At 44.4% G+C, this 25,028-nt stretch overlaps 1 protein-coding gene across 1 annotated transcript in view; it reads left to right on the plus strand.

Annotated features, from left to right (window-relative positions):
* AGMO (alkylglycerol monooxygenase) overlaps window positions 1-22,710 on the plus strand; it is a 299,706-nt gene extending 276,996 nt beyond the window's left edge. The window contains exon 13 of the mRNA XM_089654571.1: window positions 22,379-22,710. Within this exon, the coding sequence (XP_089510697.1) occupies window positions 22,379-22,459 (81 nt within the window). The 3' untranslated portion in view covers window positions 22,460-22,710. The remainder of the gene's footprint in view (window positions 1-22,378) is intronic.
* The last annotated feature ends 2,318 nt before the right edge of the window (window positions 22,711-25,028 follow it).

Consider the following 25,028-nt stretch of genomic DNA (forward strand, 5'->3'; position numbering starts at 1 on the left):
GTGCCCCTGTGCAGTTCTTCGGTCGTTCTGACACACGGAGCTCAGATGCAGCACGACAGCAGTGTGTGGGATGTCCTTCCTCCCAGGCCCCTCCTAGGAGGAGCCTAGGGGAAGCTGACTTCTAACTCTTTCGAGAAGCAGCTGTTGGGATGCTGCAGGGTTGTGGGATCAAATTAATGGTACCCCACAAATCTGCTAAAGTGGAGAGCGTTTCTCTGCGGGTCGGGAATGTTCACGATTTCGCATGCAGTCCCCACTCGCAGAAATGTGAACCTAGCCTTAGTGCAGCCCATTTAAATCACCACGCCACAACCAGCCAAAGAGCAAAGCCGTGTTTCAGTAGCACACAAAGCCGCAACACACGTGCGTGTTACACTGCAATGCATGTCCATTGGCAAGGTGCATCAGGGTGCCATTCAAAATGAATCACACCAACCCAGTTTCTTTGCCGTAACATGCGCGGTGCCACAACGTGATGATGAGAATGGGCCCTTATACACAGGTTATTCGTTTATTACGTATAGCTATCCGCCATCCGTTTTCCGAACAGATACTTTTTTTTTTTCACTTTGGTTTCTGTTTTGCGTTCCATCCAACCGCCATCATTGTGTTATTGTTCTTCATACGAAGCGTTTTGCTCATCCACCACACTTTATATTAGCTGATACAATTGGCGCGGCCTCTCGTGGAGCGGTGAGCTGACATTGAGCCGGCACGGTTCCTCCACACATTGTAATGTCCAAGAAGAGGGAATTATCGCTCGGAGCTGACGACAGTGAGTGTTAAAAAGCCGGCTTGGAGCAACAATAGGGCCCAGACTCCGTAATTCAGGAATAATAAAGTCCTGAACGCGGGATCTCTCCGTAGGGCTATTCTATTCTGAAATATTAATAATGGCTCTGGGGTTTTTTTTCCAGCTCATTCTGCCCAATTTTAATAATGGAAAAATAATCTAAATCTGACCTCCAGACAGGGGCGGACTGACCATTCGAGCACTTGCACTGCCTGAGGACCCGGGGTCAGTGGGGGGCCCCATGAAATGCCCCTGGTACTTTTTATAGGCTATTTTGGGTGTGCTTTGAGTGTGGGCAAGGACTCAGGGGCCCCATGATCCCCTATTGCCCGGGGGCCCCATGAGTTGTCAGTCCTCTCCTGCCTCCAGCCTTTCCTTCAGTCTTGCACAGTTGTAGCGGCTCCTCTCCTGGACTGGAATGGCTTACTCTGATTTCACTGCACACTGTGAGCTTCTCACCATGTGCATTAGAAGCTGCTGCAGCAAATCAGAGAAAGCTCTGCATCATTTCCTGACCGGCGGAAATCCAGCGTCATCTAACCCACAGGCAGGGGCGGACTGACACCTCGTGGGGCCCCCGGGCAGTAGGGGATCATGGGGCCCCTGTGTTCTTGCTCACACTCAAAGCACACCCAAAAAAGCCTATAAAAGGTACCAGGGGCATTTCATGGGGCCCCCTACTGACCCTGGGCCCTCGGGCAGTGCCCGAGTGCTCGAATGGTCAGTCCGCCCCTGCCCACAGGTGTCAAACACAAGGCCCACAGGCCAAATCCGGCCCTCCAGGCCATTGCATGTGGCCCTTGCACCTCTCCTGCAGGTACCTACTTGTCTCCGCCCCCACAGCAGTCTGACAAATTCTGCACCTCCCAGTACAGCTGCGGCCCCCCTTCATCTCTGCCTCCCCTGGTCTCAGCATTCAGCAGACTCTGGTAACTGACTCCACTCCTCCTCTGGTCCTCCTCCAGACCCTGCACTTTCTGCTTTCCAGCTCTGCCCCCAAAGGGGGTGCACGGTGATGTTAGGGAGGGTGTGGGATTCTTGACGTCTGCCGTAAGGGGGTGGGGGGGGGAGTGGGGTGCTCCGGACATCTAGTCTTACAGATACAACCGGCCCTTTGAGGGCCACCATAATGCTGATACGGCCCGCAATGACATGCAGTTTGACACCCCTAATCTAGCCCTTTCCTCCCCAGCCTGATTGTCCCTTTTTCCTTTTTTTGGATTTCAGTTCCTCCAGTCACTGAGCTCAGCACTACATGTAGATGTTACCTAGGGCAGGCTGCGGGCAAATACAGTGAGCCTAGGAATGCCACTGCTTGCATCAGGACTGAGGGCTGTTGAGAGGAGTACTGAGGCAGGGTGCTGTGATGGTTTCAAGAAGCTATGAACAACATCCTGCCGGCCCCTCCCACCAGCCATAATCTGCCTGCATTACATAGAGTATCACAGAGACACAGTCATGCCATCAATACATCTGATCTAAACCTTGTGGAGGATACAAATGAATTTGAGTTCCTTAGCAGCTCAGCAAATCATGGCAATGGAGATTATTTGAAAGTGAATCTTTTTCAATATTTTATAGTCCAAAAAATCTTTTCTGTGGCCCTCTCTGATTTGGTTTCAGTTTGTCAGGCTCTGATTTGATGGCTAAGCTCCACCCCAAGTGCCATTTCCTGTCCACTGAAATTCCCTTTACTGGTCACTATGGCAGCCTTTAAGTGGTATTAAAACCAAAAATGTATTATATTGCAGATTACCAATCACTAGATGTGGTGGCTGCATTCGTTTTCTTTTTTTAGGCTTTTTCACCTGGTGATCTGGCCAATAACACACCTCCTGTATTATAGCACCCCCATTCTGGATGAAGAAGCACAGGGGGCACAGCAGACATCAGCATTGTCAATTTGGGGGAAAGGAAGTGTTAGGTGCATTAGCAGATTTAGATACACTAACAAACTGAAGCTGAATGCCAGCTCACACTTTATAAGCAGTTACAGCACTTTTTTTTTTCATTTTTGGGATAAAGGTTTTACATACATAAAACTGGTGATTGTAAGCACCCCAGTCAGTGGTAAATGGTTTGGCTCACCCTTGAAACTGATATACCTTCAGAACAGCTTTTGAAAAACAACATACTTAAAATTATTATATTATTATTATACAGGATTTATATAGCGCCAACAGTTTGCTCAGCGCTGTACAATATAACGGGAGACAATCAGGGGCGGACTGACCATTTGGAAACTCCGGCACTGCCTAGGGTCAGTAGGGGGCCCCATGAGATGCCCCTGGTACCTTTTTCATAGGCTTTTTTGAGTTTGGGCAAGGACACAGGGGCCCCATGATCCCCTATTGCCCGGGGGCCCCATGAGTTGTCAGTCCGCCCCTGGAGACAATACAGCAACAATACAGTTTAATACAAGAGGGATAGGAGGGCCTGATCCTGGGAGCTTACAATCTAGGACAGCAAACTACGGCCCGGCGGACCCTTTAATCCGGCCCGCGGAGCGTGATAAAAAAAAAAAACAGCCAGGGCAGGCAAACATTGGCTGTCAGGATGTGTGTAGGCGGGGCAGCGCGACGAACGTGAGGGGAGCTAGGCTCCTCTCACAGTCCGCCCTGAAGACCAGAATGGCGTGGGAATACGGCGAGAGGAACGCGCGGAGCAAAGGTAAGTAAATTGACACAGGGGGGACTTGGCTTACTACTTGGGGGGGAATAGTACTGTGGGGGATGAAATACTATATGAGGGATGAATTAATATGGGGGATGAATTAATATGGGGGATGAATTACTATATGGGGGATGAATTACTATGGGGGATGAATTACTATGGGGGATGAATTACTATATGGGGGATGAATTACTATATGGGGGATGAATTACTATATGGGGGATGAATTACTATATGGGGGATGAATTACTATATGGGGGGTGAATTACTATATGGGGGGTGAATTACTATATGGGGGATGAATTACTATGGGGGATGAATTACTATGGGGGATGAATTACTATATGGGGGATGAATTACTATGGGGGATGAATTACTATATGGGGGATGAATTACTATGGGGGATGAATTACTATATGGGGGATGAATAACTATGGGGGATGAATTACTATATGGGGGATGAATTACTATATGAGGGATGAATTACTATATGGGGGATGAATTACTATATGAGGGATGAATTACTATATGGGGGATGAATTACTATATGGGGGATGAATTACTATATGGGGGATGAATTACTATATGGGGGATGAATTACTATGGGGGATGAATTACTATATGGGGGATGAATTACTATGGGGGATGAATTACTATATGGGGATGAATTACTATGGGGGATGAATTACTATGGGGGATGAATTACTATGGGGGATGAATTACTATATGGGGGATGAATTACTATAGGGGGGATGAATTACTATAGGGGGGATGAATTACTATATGGGGGATGAATTACTATGGGGGATGAATTACTATATGGGGGATTAATTACTATGCTTACTATGGGGGAATATTACTATACTTACTATGGATGGCATGGTAGTGGCTGGGCCAGCCAGCAGCTAGTGGGGGGCATAAAAGTTTTGTAAAATAACTCTTTTTATGCTTTTCTACCTTAAATTAATCTAAACATTTAATGTTACAAATTTTAATTTAATTTATATTAATTCACACATACACATCATTCATCTACTCTTGGTCCGGCCCCCGGGTCCAATATGTGAACCTATTGCGGCCCTCAAGTCAAAAAGTTTGCCCACCCCTGGTCTAGGAGATAAAATGAAAACTAATGCAGCCATCACATCTATGAATGCTGCAATATAATAAAATGTTTGCTTTTGGGTTTAATATTGTTTTACCCAAAATGGCAATGGGTAGGTCTTTGCCAAGGATGCATGCCCATGGTGAATTGCTAAGATCACACAGATTACCTCTTCACTGCCTGTCAAACGCCTCTGAAAAGCAATCCAACCACAGATCACTTTTCAGAGATGTGTAAGTCATGTCTCCTGCTGATGTCTCCTCTTAGGCAGCACTTTTACTTTAAATCTTTAAAAAGGAGTTCTGGTTCACTTTAACTTGTTGGACGCCGTGCGACTCATCGGACACATCCAGGAGACCACCTCTGCATTCCTATTATGTATTCGGGGAGAGGAGCATGAGAAAAGAGGAACTGAACAACTGCGGCCCACCTTCCTCCGATTACCGCAGGGACTGTCTGTGTGCGAGGACGTCCTCACTGGTTGGTTGGGGGAATTACTGCTGGAAGGGTCGGTGTGGGAAAGCCGTAGGAAGACGGAGCTCCTTAGTCATACGTGGGCAAGTATCGAGCCTTTAACTCTTTCTGTCTATTGTTATAATAAGAAGAGAATTCTGTTCAGGGTAGAAAAATACTATAAAGGATACAAAGTATCAAATTCTGTTCACCTGATACCAGACAACTCATGGGGCCCCCGGGCAATAGGGGATCATGGGGCCCCTTTGTCCTTACCCAAACTGAAAAAAGCCTATGAAAAAGGTACCAGGGGCATCTCATGGGGCCCCCTACTGACCCCGGGCCCTCGGGCAGTGCCTGAGTTTTCAAATGGTCAGTCTGCCCCTGCCTGATACTCCCCCTCGCCCTTTTTTTTGCCAGTACACTTATTGGATCCAGGCAGAGTTTCTGGTTAAAAGATAACTCCACTTTCAAGGGAAAAAAAAGGAAAAATAAACAAAAAATAATAATATAACAAATACAATTGTGACAAAAGTAATATCGTAAAACAACCTTTCCTTTTCAATCTGCAGTGCTGTAATTTTCTGTAAAATTCAATATGGCGACCTGGAGGTGTTCTGTACACCGATGGTATACAGAACGCCCCTCAGAAATATAATTTCCTGCTTGTCTGATTAGCTCACTGGTTTTCATAGAAGTCTGCACTAAGATACAAGTTCGGTTTTTGGCATCCCCTGTCATTTCTGGTGAGATACTCCCAAAGGGAAATCACGTCTAAAGGGATGCAGACCCTGCCGCTTTCCTCATTAGAACCCTGCAAGCGCAAGAGCTTATTGCTAATTATTAAATCACTCCCATTAGTTTCACTCTGCACATGGACACAGAGAGACAAATGGCTATTTCTTCAGAATAACAAAAGGTAGGAATCTGCAACAAAGTTTGTTAAAATCCCTGCAATATACAGAGATCACCCAGAGGGGGAGGTTTATTTTCTCAATGAAAGTGGAGTTACTCTTTAAGCAGTACTTGGATGGATGGCGGTCAGTCTAATATCTGGCACTTGGAAGAAAGGAGGAAGGCCTCAGCTGGTAAAATATAAAGTATAAGTTAGTTTACATGAAAGGTAGAAAGACAGTTGTAAAATCATCAGTCAATAATCTGGTTTGACACCACTGAGTTTATTGGAAACTTTGTACTATGAATTGTTGGAGGTTTTTTTAGGCTTTCTATAGATTTATTTGGGGTAGTTCTTTGTATTTTTTTTTTTTTCATTATTTGGGTACTGCTGTGTGTGTATATGTGTATGTGTGTGTGTGTGTGTGTGTGTGTGTGTGTGTATATATATATATATATATATATATATATATATATATAATATAAATGTATTTTATATATTTTTTTTTTTTTTCCTAGACTTTTTTCCCCCCTAAAACTAAAAAAAATGATATGGCTAAAGCAGGTCAAGTTTTGCCTTAAGAACATCTAGGTTAGTTGAATAAAGCCCCCATAACCTTCAAAATGCATTGCGCCCACAGACGGATTTCCCATTAGGCACTGCAGGCATGTACCTTCAAGTGCCCTTCCTAGAGGAGTGGCCATCTATGTGAAAAGGGCTGCCGATAAGGGCTCCCTCTCTTTCTTTTACACTAGCACCCCACAGTGCAAGGGGAACCCTGATGTAAGAGGGAACTCTGTAGACCCTGATGTAAAGGGGAACACTGCTGACTGTGATGTAAGGGAGGAGTGCTTTGGTGACCAGAGTCCACCTTACATCAGAGTTCTCCTCTACATCATGGTCCGCAGTGTCCCCCTTACATCAGAGTTCCCCTCTACACCTCTACACCATGGTCCGCAGTGTCCCCCTTACATCAGAGTTTCCCTCTACATCATGGTCCGCAGTATCCCCCTTACATCAGAGTTCCCCTCTACATCATGGTCCGCAGTGTCCCCCTTACATCAGAGTTCCCCTCTACATCATGGTCCGCAGTGTCCCCCTTACATCAGAGTTCCCCTCTACACCATGGTCCGCAGTGTCCCCCTTACATCAGAGTTTCCCTCTACATCATGGTCCGCAGTATCCCCCTTACATCAGAGTTCCCCTCTACATCATGGTCCGCAGTGTCCCCCTTACATCAGAGTTCCCCTCTACATCATGGTCCGCAGTGTCCCCCTTACATCAGAGTTCCCCTCTATATCATGGTCCGCAGTGTCCCCCTTACATCAGAGTTCCCCTCTACATCATGGTCCGCAGTGTCCCCCTTACATCAGAGTTCCCCTCTACATCATGGTCCGCAGTGTCCCCCTTACATCAGAGTTCCCCTCTACATCATGGTCCGCAGTGTCCCCCTTACATCAGAGTTCCCCTAACATCAAAGTCCACAGCATTTGCTCCACACAAAATATTTACTTTTATAAATCTTTTCATGAAAAAAAAGGCAGTCTTATTGTCTTTTTTTTGGGGGGGGGGCTTCAGAATTCTCTGCCTATAGGCTTCTGAGATGTAAATCCAGCCCTGATTGCATCCTTAAAAACTTCCACAAACCGCCATCATTTTAAATGGTAAAATTTGTTGAAACAAAAACTCGAATTTCTTTATCATTCACTATGCTTCGTTTATTGTACTCAATATTTTCCTTATGTACATTTACAGGTTACTTTAGTTTTCCGACAGGGGCAGTGGTTACAATATATTTAAACGGTGACCCTCTTAATCGGGTTTTGGGCTGTAATGTAGGCAGCTGTGGAGCAAAGACCCCAAGGCTCCTCTCCTGGACTGAAACGGGTTACTCTTATTTTGCTTCTCACAAGGTTTGACACTTTGCTGTCTTTGTGCATGTGTGGGAAATTTCCTGCACGTGCAGAGATGTGCTGAAGGGCTCTGCCAGGACCTGTAGGCATAGGTAGAGCCCCTATGGTGTGTGTGCGCCATAATGGTAGCGTTGGGGGGTGGTGTGTGGAGCCACTATAAAGGGACTGAAGTTTTTCTTGGGGCTTATCAATGCATATCCCATGCAAGGGCCATGTTAACCCACACCGGTGTGCATCCTCGTTCAGGTAGTCCTAATAATTGGGATGCAGCGGCTGCACATACACAGTTGCTGCCCCAATATGACATCCGTATGGGTGCACAGCCCCTAACTCCTGTCTGCATTCAAGACCATGCACCCACACCCACATGGGTGTCACATTGGAAGCAGCAATTTTGTCTGTGCGGCCGCTGCATCCCAATTGACAGCAATGGGACTTCCGGCACAGGGATGCATGAAACACATGTGCATCCCTGTACAGGGAAGTACAGCCCTTACATGGGGTATGCATTGATATGCCCAGGGGTGGACTGACAACTCATGGGGCCCCTGGGCAATAGGGGATCATGGGGCACCTGTGTCCTTGCCCAAACTCAAAAAAGCCTATGAAAAAGGTACCAGGGGCATCTCATGGGGCCCCCTACTGACCCCGGGCCCTCGGGCAGTGCCCGAGTTTCCAAATGGTCAGTCCGCCCCTGGATATGCCCCATATGAATAAGGCCTTAATGTGCACACATCACAATACACAGTATATGTGTACTGTAGTGCATTACCATTCATTTTTAATGGCATCTGAATGTACTTATGCTGTATGAGCAAATGCATGTGCACAGTGTGCTGTACCTCTCTCCAACACAGCTTACTCCATAGACCCACTGCATTCCACCATCAGACCTCTTTCAGGCTGCGTGACCCCCAGCATCATCCAGCCTACTTCCTGTGAGTGCAGGGTGTCATAAAACTGCCCCTTTGTGCAGTTCTCATTGTGCTATGACTAAACATGTAGGGCGGAGCCTTTCCAGTGACGTCATCACGTCCACTGGCTGCATCGCAGTGGTGTGTTTTACGAGTCCTGTCTTTATCAAGCTTTGTGAGAGCTTTTTTTTAAACAAACCACATGCGGTTTTAAAATACTACACAATGTATCTTGCCCTTTTGTTTCTTTCCATGGATTTTGTGCCGAGTACCCCAGATGTTGCCAGCTGATCCGTGCCGAATGTGGGCTATTCCCTATGATTTATTTATTAAGATTTATAATAATTGGGCACATTTACTGGTGCTACACACTGAAACCGTGACTTTTGTGGAGTGGATTTTAGAACACTATCTCCATATGATTATATATGTAGCGCCCTCCTAGTTACCTAGGGGGCACTAGCTGATTATTTTTTAGTTAGGAAGGCTGAGCAGCAGCCTGGGCAATAGTCAGCTGGGTCAAATTTGTGTCAGGGCTGAGAGGCTCTGTAGATCAGTTCCTTGATACTTCCCGCTACTCTAGAATCTTGAGAAGATTCTGGAAGCAGTGGGTGGGGTGAGGAGGGGCTGGTCTGCATGCACAGGGGATCCTGGCCGGTCCTAAGGCAGGAGGCTTGGCATAGGGTCAGGACAGTCCTTAAGAATGACTGAGCCTGCTCAGCAGCAGGACAGTTCAGTTGGAAAATGTGAGCAAGCTGAGATGCAGGAGCCTGGGAGGGGGCCCAGCGGGAAGGGGCCCACCTACAGGCAGAGCACTGGAATCAGGGAATTGCTCACCATCACTGGCCCCCAGAGCAAGGACCACCTGTAGAGCAAGGAAAGGAGCCAGCTCAGTGGAAGGCTTGAAGGCAGCCACCTACCTAATTCTGCCACTCCTTGGGCCAGTTCAGGGAAAAAGAGCACTCTGATTAGCTCTTTACCCGGGACTGTGTCATTTAAAGTGGCAGGAACTGGATTTTTTTGCCCAGGGATTCCCTCAGGCAGCTGGAAGAAGAGAATCATCTGGGGTCTGGGGTGGTACACCAGGAGAGGCTGTTGAGCTCTCCAAAAGAGTTTCTGCTGTGTAAATACTTGTACGTAGTTGCTAAGGGGTTTGTCCTTGGTTTGCGGTTCCATTGGTAATCCGATAACACACCTTACCCCATCCAAGTTTATTACCCATTAATATAACATAAAACCAAGCTCAAGGACTGTATATTGACTTTGAATGCAAGTCTATGGAAGATGTGTGTTGCCTGGGTGTGCAGTATTATAAGGGGACCCAAATCTTCAGCAACTCCTATGGGGGTAGTGCTACATATACATAAAGGATTTCACCTATAAACTTTACACTGTTAAAGGGATATGCACTTTTTTTTTTTGTGTTTTGTATTGATTTCAATTGTGGATATGTTTATTGACTCAAATACAGTATGCTGGTGTAGCACAACCCCCGCAAGAGCTGTTGAATTTAACTAGTTCTTTCCCAAACAACACAGAGACCCCCAGTCACCCAAGCAACAGTCCATACACTCAGCTTCCAATAAACCAACTAGGTGTTGTCTTTGTGTTATTGCTTAGAAAACATGCAACAGGAGGGGCATTTGGGGCATGGAATACTCCAAAAGGGCTAGCATCATCTAGACCATCATAGCTGGGGACCATGCGGTATCTTTCTGAACAGTCTGAGAGCCTCACAGCTGGGGACCATGAGGCAAGTCTCTTTGGCACCTGATTACCTTGCACACTTAGATGCAGGTACTCAGTGCAACTCCAGGAACACTACACAGTGCAGGATGGCACTCTTCACAAACCTCCCATTCCAGAATCCTGTAGAGGACAAGAAGTGGGCAGTATCTGAGACCATATTAGAGCTGTCTCAGTCAGAGCAATCTCTGGCACTTACTGTATATCCCTAAAAGCACACAGTCACCAGGAATCAGTTCAGGCTCACTACTTACACTTCCTTAGGACAGCCTTCTAGCTTCCTCTGGACACCTCCCAGTGAGTGAGAAAAATCCTTCTCAAGACCAGATCCTTTTGGTGAAGTCTTCCAGCCAGTTCAAGGTCCCTTCCAGGTCTCCAGCCCCAAGACCTTTGAGAGCAGCAGCACAATCCAAGCTTGCCTCAAAGGGGCAACAGGCCCCTCTAAGGCTAGGAACACCCCTTGCTGGGGAAAACCTTCTCTTCAGGGTTCTAGACTATTTATCATCTTCCCCAGCCACCATCTGAGCACACCTTCCCAGGGATTTGCTAGGCCCTAATCAATATTTAGGCTGGCTATTTGAATTCTCTCTACCAAAGTTCTATAAGCTTCTTCTAGAGGCAGAGGAAAGCAATCAAACTGCCAGCCTGTGAAACCCTAAACAGACCAGGCCAGATCTTTGCTTTCTTGATTACAGAAGGAGCCAGAAATTAAGTTTACCTAGCATCCTAACTAGAAGGGCGCTACATTGGTTATGACCACTAATTTGGCTCCACCTCGCAACCCCTGGGCAAAATTGTTTTGCATCACTGAGAAACACCCCGAACAGGGAAAGATGCAAGGAGGACGAGCCTGAAAACTTCTAAAATAAAGGTACAAGGTGAAACAATTTAATTCCCGGAATGAACTGTAAAAGTAAAACGTTTGCTTACCTACACATCAGCGGCTGTTGTCACCTTCAAATAGTCCCATTGTGAAGTGACACACCTTTCTAGATGACTGTGCCACTGCCAGAAACATTGCTGGAATTCATTTTTCAGAACAATGTACAGTATTTTTTGTTGCACCACACTGGGTGTCTAGAATGTCCTCAAATGCGTGTCCTTTTAAGGCATTTTTAAATTTTGGAAAAAAACAAAAGTCAAAGGCTGCTCAGTCAGGGGAATAAGGTAGTTGATATAAAGAAAAACCGCACAAAAGGATATAGCACCTCAAAGACTAATAAGCAGCATACATTTATTAAGGACGTAACAATAAAACAAGGTGTATCATATAATCAAACAATGCATGTACCCCACCATTCCCCCTCCAACCCCCTACCACCAACCAATCCCCCCAACCATGTCCCACACAGTCCTCCCCCCCTCCAGGGCAACCCCAACAAACCTATGGGCCCCCCTCCCCCCAAAAGCCAGGGCACCAAGGGCTATTCCTCCACCCCTCTCAGAATCCCTAATGGTGCTGATGGAAGCACTCCCCGATAAGACCCTCTGCGGTTCTGCTAATGACAGTAAAATATCAGGACATAAAATCCGGCTGACAGGAAAAATCCCAATGAGTATGAATGGAGTATAGATCCACAAGGTGTAGTTATTATTATTATTATACAGTATTTATATAGCGCCAAAGGGTTTGCTCAGCGCTGTAAAGAAGCAGGGGGACATAACATGAGACAAGATAGTAACAATACACTACACAAGGGGATCGAGGGCCCTTCTCTTTCGAGCTTACAATCTAGGAGGGAGGAGAAGGTGGCACAGGAGGAGATGGCTGTGGGGGATGGAGTGGTGGGTAGAATGAAGGAGGTTGGTTATGAGGTGAGGTCGGGTGTTAGGTGAGGTTGGGGTAGGCTTCCCTGAAGATGAGGGTTTTCAGGGTGCGCCTGAAGGTGAGGAGGGTAGGTGACATTCTGATGGATTGGGGTAGGGAGTTCCAGAGGATGGGGGAAGTCCTAGAGAAGTCCTGCAATCGGGCGTGGGAGGAGGAGACCAGGGAGCTAGAGAGTAGGAGGTCCTGTGAGGAGCGGAGGGCATGGGTAGGGTAGTATCTGGGTATCAGGTCAGTTATGTAGTTCGGGGCGGCATTGTGAATGGCTTTGTAGGTCAGGGTTAGCAGCTTGAACTTGATGCGTTGGGCAATCGGGAGCCAGTGAAGGGAGTGGCAGAGGGGGGAGGCAGATGTGGAGCGCTTGGTGAGGTGGATGAGTCTGGCCGCTGAGTTTAGGATCGACTAGAGTGGGGATAGCGTTCGTTTGGGAAGGCCGGTGAGAAGGGAATTGCAATAGTCCAGGCGTGAGATGATGAGGGAGTGTACGAGTTGTTTGGTGGTGTCTGGGGTGAGGAATGTGCGTATCTTGGAGATGTTGCGGAGCAACATCTGTAGTTCCACTACAGGAGAGAGCAACTGGGACTGGGCAACCTGGGTCCCTCCAAGGAAGTAGAACTCAGTTTATAACTGTAGTAGGTATGCTACTATGCTCAAAATCACTGGAGCCTATCTTGCGGTCATCTGGTGGGCATAATACAGGTCCAACCTCCTCATCAGGTAGCTGTTTGACTCTGTATGCCTGTATACCGTTGTATAAAGTCCTGCACTCATACAATCTCACCATGTGGAATCAGCAAAGTCCGTGCATGCAAACTCAAAAGGTGGATGATGCAGTGTCCTTCAAGATGTGGCAATGTCCATGTTGGAATCCAGTTGGCACAACCTCACAGAATGATCCAGAGAGCCGGCGTACACTCCGGCATCTCATGTGGAAGGGGGACGTGATCCCTTCCGCCTACATGTTTCGCCCCTCCCACTGACTGACTGAGCTTATTCAGGGCAGAGGAATAAGGTAGTTGCTCAAGTTTGGGAATGGATTTCTGGGCCAGAAACACTTATTGCATTATGTGCAGGAGCATTGTCACGGTGGAGAATCTACTTGTCAGGCCAGAGTTCTGGTCTTTTCCTCCAGTTTCCCATAACCTTTTCATTTTCCACATTCACATCTTCCCTTTACATTTTTGGCTGCCCATTTCTTGCGCCATCATGGCCTCCCTTAAACCTCCTATGTCAAAACTTGATTTCTTCATAAAATGTGCACCATAACCCTGTTGTAACAAAGCTAAAGTTTCACTTGCACTTTTGCCAATTTTCATGCAACATTTGATGTTCATCCGCTGCTCCAGATTCCTCTCACTCATTTTCTGCCAACAGTGCAACGCACACACACGTTATTTCTTCTACTTCTCCGTAAAGACAAAGTCACCCGGTCTGTGACCCAGGAGAACATGTCAGAACAAGCTTGAATGCGATTGGCTGTGTGACTCACCATCATTAGATTGTAAGCTCCAAGGATCAGGGCCCTCCTATCCCTCTTGTACTGAACTGTATCATTGCTGTATTGTCTCCCGTTATATTGTAAAGCGCTGAGCAAACTGTTGGCGCGATATAAATCCTGTATAATAATAATAGTGCTATACAACGGGCATTCCTGGAATTAAATTGTTACACTTCGTATCAGGGGCAGACTGACAACTCATGGGGCCCCCAGGCAATAGGGGATCATGGGGCCCCTGTGTCCTTGCTCAAACTCACAAAAGCCTATGAAAAAGGTACCAGGGGCATCTCATGGGGCCCCCTACTGACCCTGGGCCCTCGGGCAGTGCCTGAATTTCCAACTGGTCAGTCCGCACTTGGATGCCTCCTTCCACTTCCAACTAGAACTCTTTATACACTCCTCAGCCACCTACTGGGCATTCTCTCCCAGGGATTTGTTGAGGCTGCATGAATATTCAAGCCCAGGATCTTCCTCTTTCAGCACACTACATTCTAGAATCCGCTAAAAGGCAGGGGAAATAATTGAGCTGCAGCCAGCAAGACCCAGAACAGCCAAAAATAATCACACTCTGCTCCAGAAATTACAGAGGAGCCAAAAAGACGTAAAGTGGAGATCAAGTCAAAATCTAAAAAAATAAAACTCATCAGCTACAGCTAGCTTTTGAAAAAGAATCTTGCAGGGGTGGACTGATAACTCATGAGGCCCCCGGGCAATAGGGGATCATGGGGCCCCTGCTTTCTTGCCCAAACTCAAAAAAACCTATGAAAAAGGTACCAGGGGCATCTCATGGGGCCCCCTACTGACCCCGGGCCCTCGGGCAGTGCCCGAGTTTCTAACTGGTCAGTCCGCCCCTGCTTCGTATGTATATGTAATAAAGAATGCATATGGGAGGCTTCGGGGAGGATCGGGGGGTAGGAAGGCAAAGGGTGCAGTTGGACTTCTCCTACCCTCACTTGCTGGGATCTTCACACTGAACATGCACACGATAAATGCGATGTTATTTTAATGAACTCGCACACTGCAGTAAAGTGTGTTACAGTAAGGAATACAATATTGTCAGGGAACATGGATTGTACGGCATCGCTGTGAGCCAGGAAGATTAATTATCGGAAAAGTCAGACTCGCAACTTGTGAGGTAAACAGGGAACGCGGAGTAATGATCGCATTAATAATCCTGCCAATTACCCGGCACGACAAGGAGGCACAAGAGACGCTAAATTAGTGTAATAGCAAATGAACAATAGAACAATGTGACGGCGGCGAATATGACAAATGGCGGCCGGTCACATGGGAGTCTTATAAGCGTTCTTCTACAAGATATTTATGTAATCATTAGAATACGGAATAATAAAACTATTAATATAACCCCAAGAGCTGTGTCATTTAAAAAAAAAAAAGTAGTGGGCCCCTTTCAACAAGCTGCCATATGTGATTTTCAATGGTAAAATCGGTGTACTGAGCGATATTATGACACGGGACAGCATTGGTGTACCTACCGCATATATACGACATCTGGGAGGATTCATTTTTCAGCGGTCCCCATCATCAAACTTAATTTAGTAATGATCATAAATGAAAACTAAACTTTTGGCCAGAGGCGGACTGACAACTCATGGGGCCCCCGGGCAATAGGGGATCACGGGGCCCCTGTGTCCTTGCCCAAACTCAAAAAAGCCTATGAAAAAGGTACCAGGGGCATTTCATGGGGCTCCCTACTGACCCCGGGCCCTCGGGCAGTGCCCGAGTTTCCAAATGGTCAGTCCGCCCCTGGACATTTGTCTGCCCTACGATCCAGCGGTGCGTTCATACCAGCCAGGTTTTACGGCCGTCCTTTCTCCCCAGCGCCAGCATCCTAAGTGTGGGCACCCAGCAAATGTGTGAGTAGCGCTGCATCTTGTGAATGGTACCATAGTCTTCTGGGACCTGTCACATGTCCCAAAGCAGACTACGAGGAGAGAGTGGGTAATGAACAACTTCCGCTTCTGATCGCCTAGGCGATCACAGCAGAAGTGGGAGCGGGTACCTTTTCAAAATCGGGCACCCTCCACTCCCTAAGGTGCCAATCCTTAACAGGGAGCAGGGGGATGAGGCCTTAAAGTGGAATTTCCTCTTTTGGGTGGAGCTCTGCTTTAAATTACCTTAACCTCACCAGTAACCTTAACAAGGAGGGTGCTTCTTGCATATAGCAGATACAGCACCAGAGGGTCAAATGGAGTGAAGTCTCAGGCAGCCCAAAAATATTGCAAATCAAGCAGGAAGACACAATACTAAAGGGGTCAGATGAGATGGTGGCATCAAATCCAAAGAGTTGATCAACACGAGTCGCAGAACCAAATCATAAAGCAGAAGAAGGAGACAAATACCAAGCTAAGTAAGGACAGGTTGTGTATAGTCAGTTACTGACCCAACAAGTAAAGGTTGGGTCAGTAACAAGACGGCAGATATTAAAACAAACCTTTGGATGCAAACTACATTCTAGAATGGGTAACCAGGCATTGGAATATGCTTTCCCTTTAAAACCAGTCCAACTATCCAGGGAGGTATTGGTGTTCCTCAAAGTAGAGCACTTTATAAGGCAGAAGTCACAAGAGGTGGATGACTAAGGAGAGACACAGATGAGGAACAAACAATGATCATCTGGCAGGCAATCAACAAAAAGACAACCCATATATGAAGGACCAGGAGACCAGTACGTACAACATTTTTCCATATACAGTAATTTTTAATATGATGTCAGGCAATTGTAAGGATCAGTCTACAAAGGTCTACTATCTACATTTCCAAAGCTTGACTCTGTTTCTGAAGACTGATATCTTTTATCCATGACTAACCTTAGCCACCATACTGTATATTTCATGCCTCCTAATCTCAAAAACATGACCTAATGGGGTTATTTGAGGAAACATGTGAAACATTCTTCTCTAGATCAAGGATGGTGCATCTGTTGATCTTTCACCTTTACATATTATATATGTACATCATGTTTTATTAATAACGACTTTCCCAAAGTACTCGAAATCCCTTCTTTTCTCATTGACCATTAAAGTCACTTTTTTTTCAGCACACCTGTTTGTCAGTGTACGTTTCCCGTCTTTTCAACCTTGAAATAAATCATGTTTGTGCCGAATTCTCTTCTTTGGAAGGATGTTACAAATATAGTGTTACATTCCTCCCCCTATGTAATGATCAAGAGGAACTACAAAAAGAAACAAAGCAAATGTCATCATCATATGGGCTCTCTCTGACTTTGAAAAATCTGCTGAATCATTATAAGAGACAGCTACAAGATTTAAACAAATGGGAAGGCCTTCACTGAAGGGTCCAGTGAGGGTTTGTGGCCTATTTGATGATTAGAATCTCCTGTTCTGCCCTTGATTTATCATGTTCATATGAATATGAACAATGAGAAGAGGAATTAGAGTTGAATCTCTTCCATACTTTTATCACTCAGGGTCTGAAGAGGACTAAATTATTACATGAAACTTGGAACACATAGTTGCCCCTTGTCAATTGGGTGTTTTTGATCCTTCTTGATTTTTTTTTTAAAGTAGGAAAAGAATAGACAGGGGTTGATGTTATGATCAGGGACGGACTGACAACTCATGGGGCCCCTGGCAATAGGGAATCACGGGGCCCCTGTGTCCTCGCCAACACCCAAAAAAGCCTATGAAAAAGCCAATGAAAGGTACCAGGGGAATCTCATGGGGCCCCCTACTGACCCTGGGCTGAGTGTTCGAATGGTCAGTCCGCCCCTGGTTATGATAAATGGGTCAGTTGGACCAAGCTGAGATTTGTCCTTTACTGGCCAGATACATGGTAGCCCTGAGCTTAGCACTGATAGGTGAGATGGACACATGATCAAGACAATACACATGTGCATTGTTTGTTTCGTATCATTTTGAATGCATTCCTTAATTGAAGAATTTCATTCAATCATATTCATTGGTCTGGGTGCATTTGAAAAATGTTGCAGTTTTTTTTTCTAAATATTGCTATATATTAGTTTTCAAACCCGATATTTCAGGTGGATTCAATATTCGAAATTCATATCCATCATGTGATGTCATCCGAATGAAACAAATGCAATATTATAATTTTGCTCTAACTTTTTTCGGATTCGTTGACATTCATTACTATGGCCATTTGGAGATTCGTATACATATGAATCTCCAAAAAAATCTGATTTTCATCTGAAAATCATTTTGTTGCAAAATGAAATGCACATGTCTACGAGACAAACTGAAGGGCTAAAGATTCCATTTGGGGCAGGTTGTTAAAAAATATAGGTAGTGCTCGGAAACCTCATGGAAACAAGGACAGCTAAGGAGGCAACCTATTGTGACAGTGTAACCAGCAATGAAGGGACACTTTACCACTGACCACCAATGTAAGAGGACACTTTACCACTGACCACCAATATAAAGGGACACTTTTGTTACTGAATACCATTGTAAAGGGGCACTTCACCAATCACCAATGTAAGGAGGGGGGTTCACTTTTTCAATGGTTTCTGTATTAAGGGAGGCACTTCAGCACTGATCTGATAAGGGGGGCATTTTCCACTGCTGACCAATGTAAAGGGGCCATATACTGACCAGCAATATAGGAGGTCACCTCAACATGGACCAGAAATGTAAATGAGCACTTGACCACCAATGTAAGGATGCAGTTCAACACTGACCACTAACGTTTGGGAGTACTTCTCCATCAACTGCCAATGTAGAATGGCATTTTTCCAATGACCACTACAGTAAAGAAGCTCATTATCACCAACCAAAAATGTAATGAGGTTCCTTCCCCTTTAGCCACCATTGTAGTTAGGACCATTTTCACTGACCACCAATGAAAGGGGGCACTTCTCCACCAATCACCAATGTAAGGGGATAGAAGATACTTTAGCAATTACTAGACATGTGCTTTTCATTACAATATAAATAGATTTTTCAGACAAAATTTGGATTCTTGGAGATTCGTATATATACTAATCTCCACATGGATTAGTGTTGCCAACCTCTCACAGCATTTTTTACTGACAAAACATGGAAAATTTACTGACGGAACACATTTTTTACTAACAACCTGGGAAATGACTAAAAAACGAAGACAATCAATATTTAAAAAGTACAAATGCAATATTGAAACAATGACAATACCCCTAACAAGTACCGTAATTTGACTGGTTTAAACATAAAAAGTCAACACAGCATGACAAATTTTCAGCCCCTGATATTTACTGCTGATGGTTGACAACCCTGGAATGGACATAGTAACTACTGTCAACAAATCCGAAAAAAAAAAGTTTTAACAAAATTTGTTTCATTCGGATGACATCACATGATGCAATGGTAGTTCGGACCCATGAGGAAATGAATTAAATTTTTGAATGTGAGTTAATTTGTGATATAAATTGAATTTGTAATTGTCACAGTCAGTCAGTTCATTTTCACAGTCTAATGCAATTCTTAAGTTTGAAAAATTCAGGGGCCACCAAATTTAGCATTATTCATTCCGCTGCACCTGAAAATATCGAATCCTTCTGAATAGTTTAAAATATGAATAACAAGCCCACCCTAAATATTGAAAACAAAACTAATATATAGTAATTTGAAAAAAAAAAAAACTGCAGTCTGCAAACTGAACCTACCTGGACCAACGAATTAACGAAACGAATGTCAAAGATATGAAACGAATTCCGAAAATAAACTGGTTCAACATAATGAATTTGATAAAACAAAATTATTCAATGAATGAATGTATCCGAAAGGAAAACAATCATTTCTGGCATGCACATGTCTACCAATTACCACCAATATAGGGGGGTACTTTTACCATTAACTACCAATGTAAGTGGGGTCCTACTCCACTGGTCACCAATGCAAGGGGGATCTTCAGTACTGACCACAAATGTTCTGAGGTTTATGTGTGTCTGTGAGACTCACATATGGGACAGAAATAAAGGCATATTTTGTTAGTACAACAACTGTGGCATATGTGTGTAGTGCCCAAAGGCACCCCTGGTGTAGACCCAGGCAGGGGCGGACTGACAACTCATGGGGCCCCCGGGCAATAGGGGATCATGAGGCCCCTGTGTCCTTGCCCAAACTCAAAAAAGCCTATGAAAACGGTACCAGGGGCATCTCATGGGGCCCCCTACTGACCCCGGGACCTCGGGCAATGCCCGAGTTTCCAAATGGTCAGTCCACCCCTTGGCCCAGGAGATAAAAACAAACTGTTGGTTGGTTTACTCCCAGCATCTTCCAAAAACCCAAACATCCCTTTTTCGTGGGCTGACCCTTGATGGCCTATGTGCACAAGCCTACAGAGGAATTGGTACATTTTTGTTGTCATCTAAAACATTAAGTCACATTTCCCTTGCGTACAGCAATACCTTATGTGCACAGTTCTTGATCACTGACCCAGAAATAGAAATAATAGTTCAGAAATTCACCTTTCCGAATTTCCCCCTAAGAATTCTGATCAGAAATAAATGCAGATATTAATGACTTTTTTTTCTTTCCAAAAAACCTTTTTTGCAGCTGTGCTACATATCACTTTTCTAAACTGTTTTCCACTTAAACAATTTTATTTCCACCCCAACTCCTGCTTTTCTGTAGCAGCACAATAGATGTGGTTATTTAGTCCGATACGCAGACTTCCTGGAGACCCTGAAAGAAAAAGGAAAAAAAAAAAAAAAATCACTTTTAGAAGTATTTTCTTTCAACTTGGGTCGTATGAACGTGTAATTCCAACACTTATTTAAAACAGCTGGATATTAATGTCCGTTGTTAGGGCTTGCCTGTACTGTTGAGAGCCAGAACAGGTAGTCAGAAGTGGCAAGTGGGAAAATTATCAGCATCTGTGCTTCCTGTGTATTATATCAAAAAACAAGGCCTCCAGTGGGACGGACTAATACTGCTTCCATTAGCCAACTTTTGAAAACCTTCGGGAATGGATCTGGAGCATAAACCCTCGTAGGATACGGTTTATGGCTCAGAGGTTTGGAAAGAATCAGTTGGGGAGGTCCACTTCCTGGCAGAACACCGACAGAAATTCCCCAACCTTTAAGCAAACATGCGGACTTTTGGCCTTTTTTTTTTTTTTTTTTGCAATAGTGCTGGAGATAGCTTACTTCTTGAATAAGGAGCCAAAACACTGTTCTCTAGTACATTAATGGCGGAAATATGGACTTTGGCAGGCTGATTTATTAAGACTGGAGCGAAGAAAGCTGCGGTGAGAGCAGAGCTGGTTCTGCTTTCATTAGAAACAAGGGATTGGTTGCTTTAGGCAACTACTGAACTCTGGCTACAATTTTCTTTGTATTTATCAGTCAGATCCTTAGGAATTAAAAAAAAAAACACTTTGCTGGTTGATATAATCACTAGTGGCATTAATATTTGAGCACCAGGGATGAGTGAAGTGATTTTGGTAACATTGCGCCAATGTGGAAGCTCCCGCTTCACCTTTTAAGCTGCTTAGATGGAAATTACTTTCCTAAATTAGAGGCTTGTTTTTATGGGGATGTATTTAGGGCAGTTCTTTGTATCTCTGTTTTTTTAATTAGACTTTTTTTCTTTCTGTAAATAAAAGTAAAATATTGTGGATAATGTGGGCCATTAGCAAAACTCTTTTTTTCATTTTTTTGGAAAGAAAGGAAGGGTTATACATAGTGAGCCTGGCTGAAAAAAGACAAAAATCCATCCAGTTCAACCATAGAAAAAAAAAAGTTATAATCCTACACCCACAGTTGATACAGAGGAAGGCAAAAAAACCCAGCAAAGCATGATCCAATTTGCTCCTGCTGGGAAAAAAAAATCCTTCCTGATCCCCCGAGAAGCAATCAGATATTCCCTGGATCAACTTTACCTATAAATGTTAGTATCCAGTTATATTCTGTGTATCTAAGAAAGAATCCAGGACTTTTTTGAAGCAATCCACTGAGCTGGCCAGAACCAACTCTTGAGGGAGTCTATTCCACATTTTCACAGCTCTTACTGTGAATTATAACCAGGGGCAGACTGACCATTTGGAAACTCGGGCACTGCCCGAGGGCCCGGGGTCAGTAGGGGGCCCCATGAGATGCCCCTTGTACCTTTTTCATAGGCTTTTTTGAATTTGAGCAAGGACACAGGGGCCCCCTGATCCCCTATTGCCTGGGGGCCCCATGAGTTGTCAGTCCGCCCCTGGTTATAACTCATGTAAGGTTTATTTTTGCCATCATTTGGGGAGATTTCCTTCTATTTCCTGTCCATTGTCAAAACAGGAAGTGAAAGTAAAAATTTTTCCAGGGTGCGGGAAATCCCAGAAGTAGTGGCCCCGTGGGTAGATTTTCCATCTATTCCTGGGGATAACCCCAAAATTAAAATTTTCTTTTCCGTTCATTGATTATGCTAAACAGGACAAATAGAGGGGGTGAATACCCCTAATGGGGGCACAGACATCAAAGGAAACTGAAAAGGGTTCTACTTCCTGTCTATTCTATCCAAAAACAAAAAGAAAATGTTTTTGCCTTTAGTCATACTTTAAAGAAAATTTTGTAAAAATAAATTTTCAAATTCATTTTCAGGTAATATTTTCCATCTGTGCGGCTTCGTGGGGCCTGAAAGCTATCAGCCAGAGAATGTTTAAGACAAAGAAGGAGGAATGAGGCTTCATATAGCATTAACACGACAAGAGACTGCTATTCAGGGCTGTAAAAGAGCCAGAGACCGTGAAACAAACTTCACCAATATTTCTGTACTGTCATCACAGGGTTAAATGGTGAAATTCCATGTTAATGATTGACAAATTGTGCCCAATGAGCATTTTAATTTTGGTAATGAATTGTATTAAATTGAATATTTTTAACTGTATATAGAATTTATACACGAATACATCAATAAAGAAAAATTGTATTTAGTTTTCTTCTATATCTTAACAATGATTTTGCAAAACAACAACAAAGAAAAATGTCCAAGCTCAACTTGCAACAAACCGAATTGCTCTGTCCAACAGTTCACGTTACAAAAAAGGGGTTTAGTTAGCACACATTTGCAATTACATGTATATGCTGCATAGCCACTTCACGGCACCCCAGTCCTAACTCTATGAATTTTGAGAGCCTCCATAATAGGAGCACATATATAATAATGGATAGATTGAGGGCAGGTATGCCTGGAGGGAGCCCACTCATTAACCATTTCCATACCGGGCAATTTTCCCCCTTCCTGCCCAGGCCATTTTTCAGGTTTCAGCTCTCTCACACTTTGAATGACAATTGCGCGGTCATACAACATTGTACCCAAACTAAAATTTTATCATTTTCTTCACACAACTAGAGCTTTCTTTTGGTGGTATTTAATCACCGCTGGGGTTTTTATTTTTTGCTAAATTAACAAAAAAAGACCAAAAACACGTTTTTCTTTGTTTCTGTTATAAAAGTTTACAAATAAATAATTGTTCTTCATAAATTTAGGCCGAGATGTATTCTGCTACATGTCTTTGGTGAAAATAACCCAAATTAGGATGTATTGTTTAGTTTGTAGGAAAGTTATAGAGTTCACAAACTATGGTATAGATCTGAAAATTGATCAATCCTGAAGTGCTGACAGCCAATCTAATTTCTTGAGGTCCAAGAATGTCAGAATAGTACAGATATCCCCCAAATGTCAGGACAGTACAGATATCCCCAAATGACCCCTTTTTGCAGAGTAGACAGTCCGACGTACTTCATAAGAGGCATGGCGAGTTTTTTGAAGTTGTATTTTTTTTGTCATAATTTTTCGGAAAATGAAAAAAATTAAAAAAATTATTTTCACTATTTTTTATTTTACATACTGTCACCAATGCAGTACAGCATCATCATATAACTGGCATGGCGGTGAACAGGGACACTGACTGGTGACAGTATGAAAAAAAAAAAAAATATATATATATATATATATATTTTTTTTTTTTTTCATTTTTTATTACATTTTTTTAAAAAAAATTTTAAGATTTTTTTTTCATATTTTACTAAGGCCAAAGTAGTACAATGTTACCATAGTAACATTGTACTACTTTGGGGAAGTGATCAGTATTTTTTTTTTTTTTACACAATTTGCTTATAGCAAAGAATTACTTTGCTATACGCAAGCAATATGAATGAAGCAATAGCAATGAATGAAATCGATTCATTCAGGTTTTTTTTTTTTTTTTTTGTGCTTAGCTGTGATTTGGCCACAGCTAATCACATGACATGTGCATGTGACCTGCTGTGACCATTCACAGCTAGGCACTAGTATACAATGGATGGCATGAATGAAGCCATTCATTGTATACAACTGTCATGTGACCTGCTGTGATTGGTCACAGCAGGTCACATGGTACCAGCAACGTGGGCCGGTACTCAGATCTGTCATCGGCCGTGTCCGAGGTACACGGCCGGTGACAGATCGCGCCGCTGCGTGGCTCTGCAACCGTGCGAACTGCGCATGTGCGGGAGCACGCCAAATGGAAAGCTGAAGCATTTTTGCGGCCGCCAAACGGCTATAGGCCGGGCGGCTAATGGTTAAAGGCACAGGGGTGCACACAGCATATATCACAATGGCAGCAAATATGTCCAGTGTGCCCCCTCATGAAATTACCTTCGGTACAAACAAACGGCAACTTCCCCAACCTATAGCTGGCCTTTACAGCATGTCAAATAACAACAAAGAAAAATTCCCCGCTCAACTTACCAGCCAGCCTGCAATAAACCGAATTGTCCTGTCTAACAGTTCATGTTAAAAACAAGGGGTTTAGTTTACATACATTTGCAAATACACGCGTAAGCTGTAGGGGCCACTTCACGGAAGTGGCATATAGCACAATGGCAGCAAAGGTGGATTTACCGCAAGGCAAACAAGGTATTTGCCTAGGGCAGCATTTTCCAGGTGCTGGTGCTGCCTCCCTGGAAGAAGGGAAACACGTGGCATGGGACCAGGTGGGATCCGAGAGAGGCTGCGGGCTGCTTGACGGTGTATGCACAGCCCCACTTTCGTTCCCGGGATGTACGGAGCTGTGAAGGGGAGTGTCTTTCTCAGTCTCGCTTTGGGGGGAGGGCGTAGTGGCGGGTGTATGGGGAGCGTTGGTAGTGGATTGCTCTTTCCTTGGTCAAGTGTGTGGCGGAGGGTGTTGGTTGGTGTCAGGTTATCTCTGCGGTGGTAGTGGTGGTGGTGGGGGGGTCTGATTTGTGTGTTGTCTAGGGCAGCATAAAA

Source organism: Staurois parvus, unplaced genomic scaffold, assembly GCF_062004578.1.
Source record: "Staurois parvus isolate SC_StPar_1 unplaced genomic scaffold, SC_StPar_1.0 ptg000779l, whole genome shotgun sequence".
In the NCBI taxonomy this organism is placed as follows: domain Eukaryota; kingdom Metazoa; phylum Chordata; class Amphibia; order Anura; family Ranidae; genus Staurois; species Staurois parvus.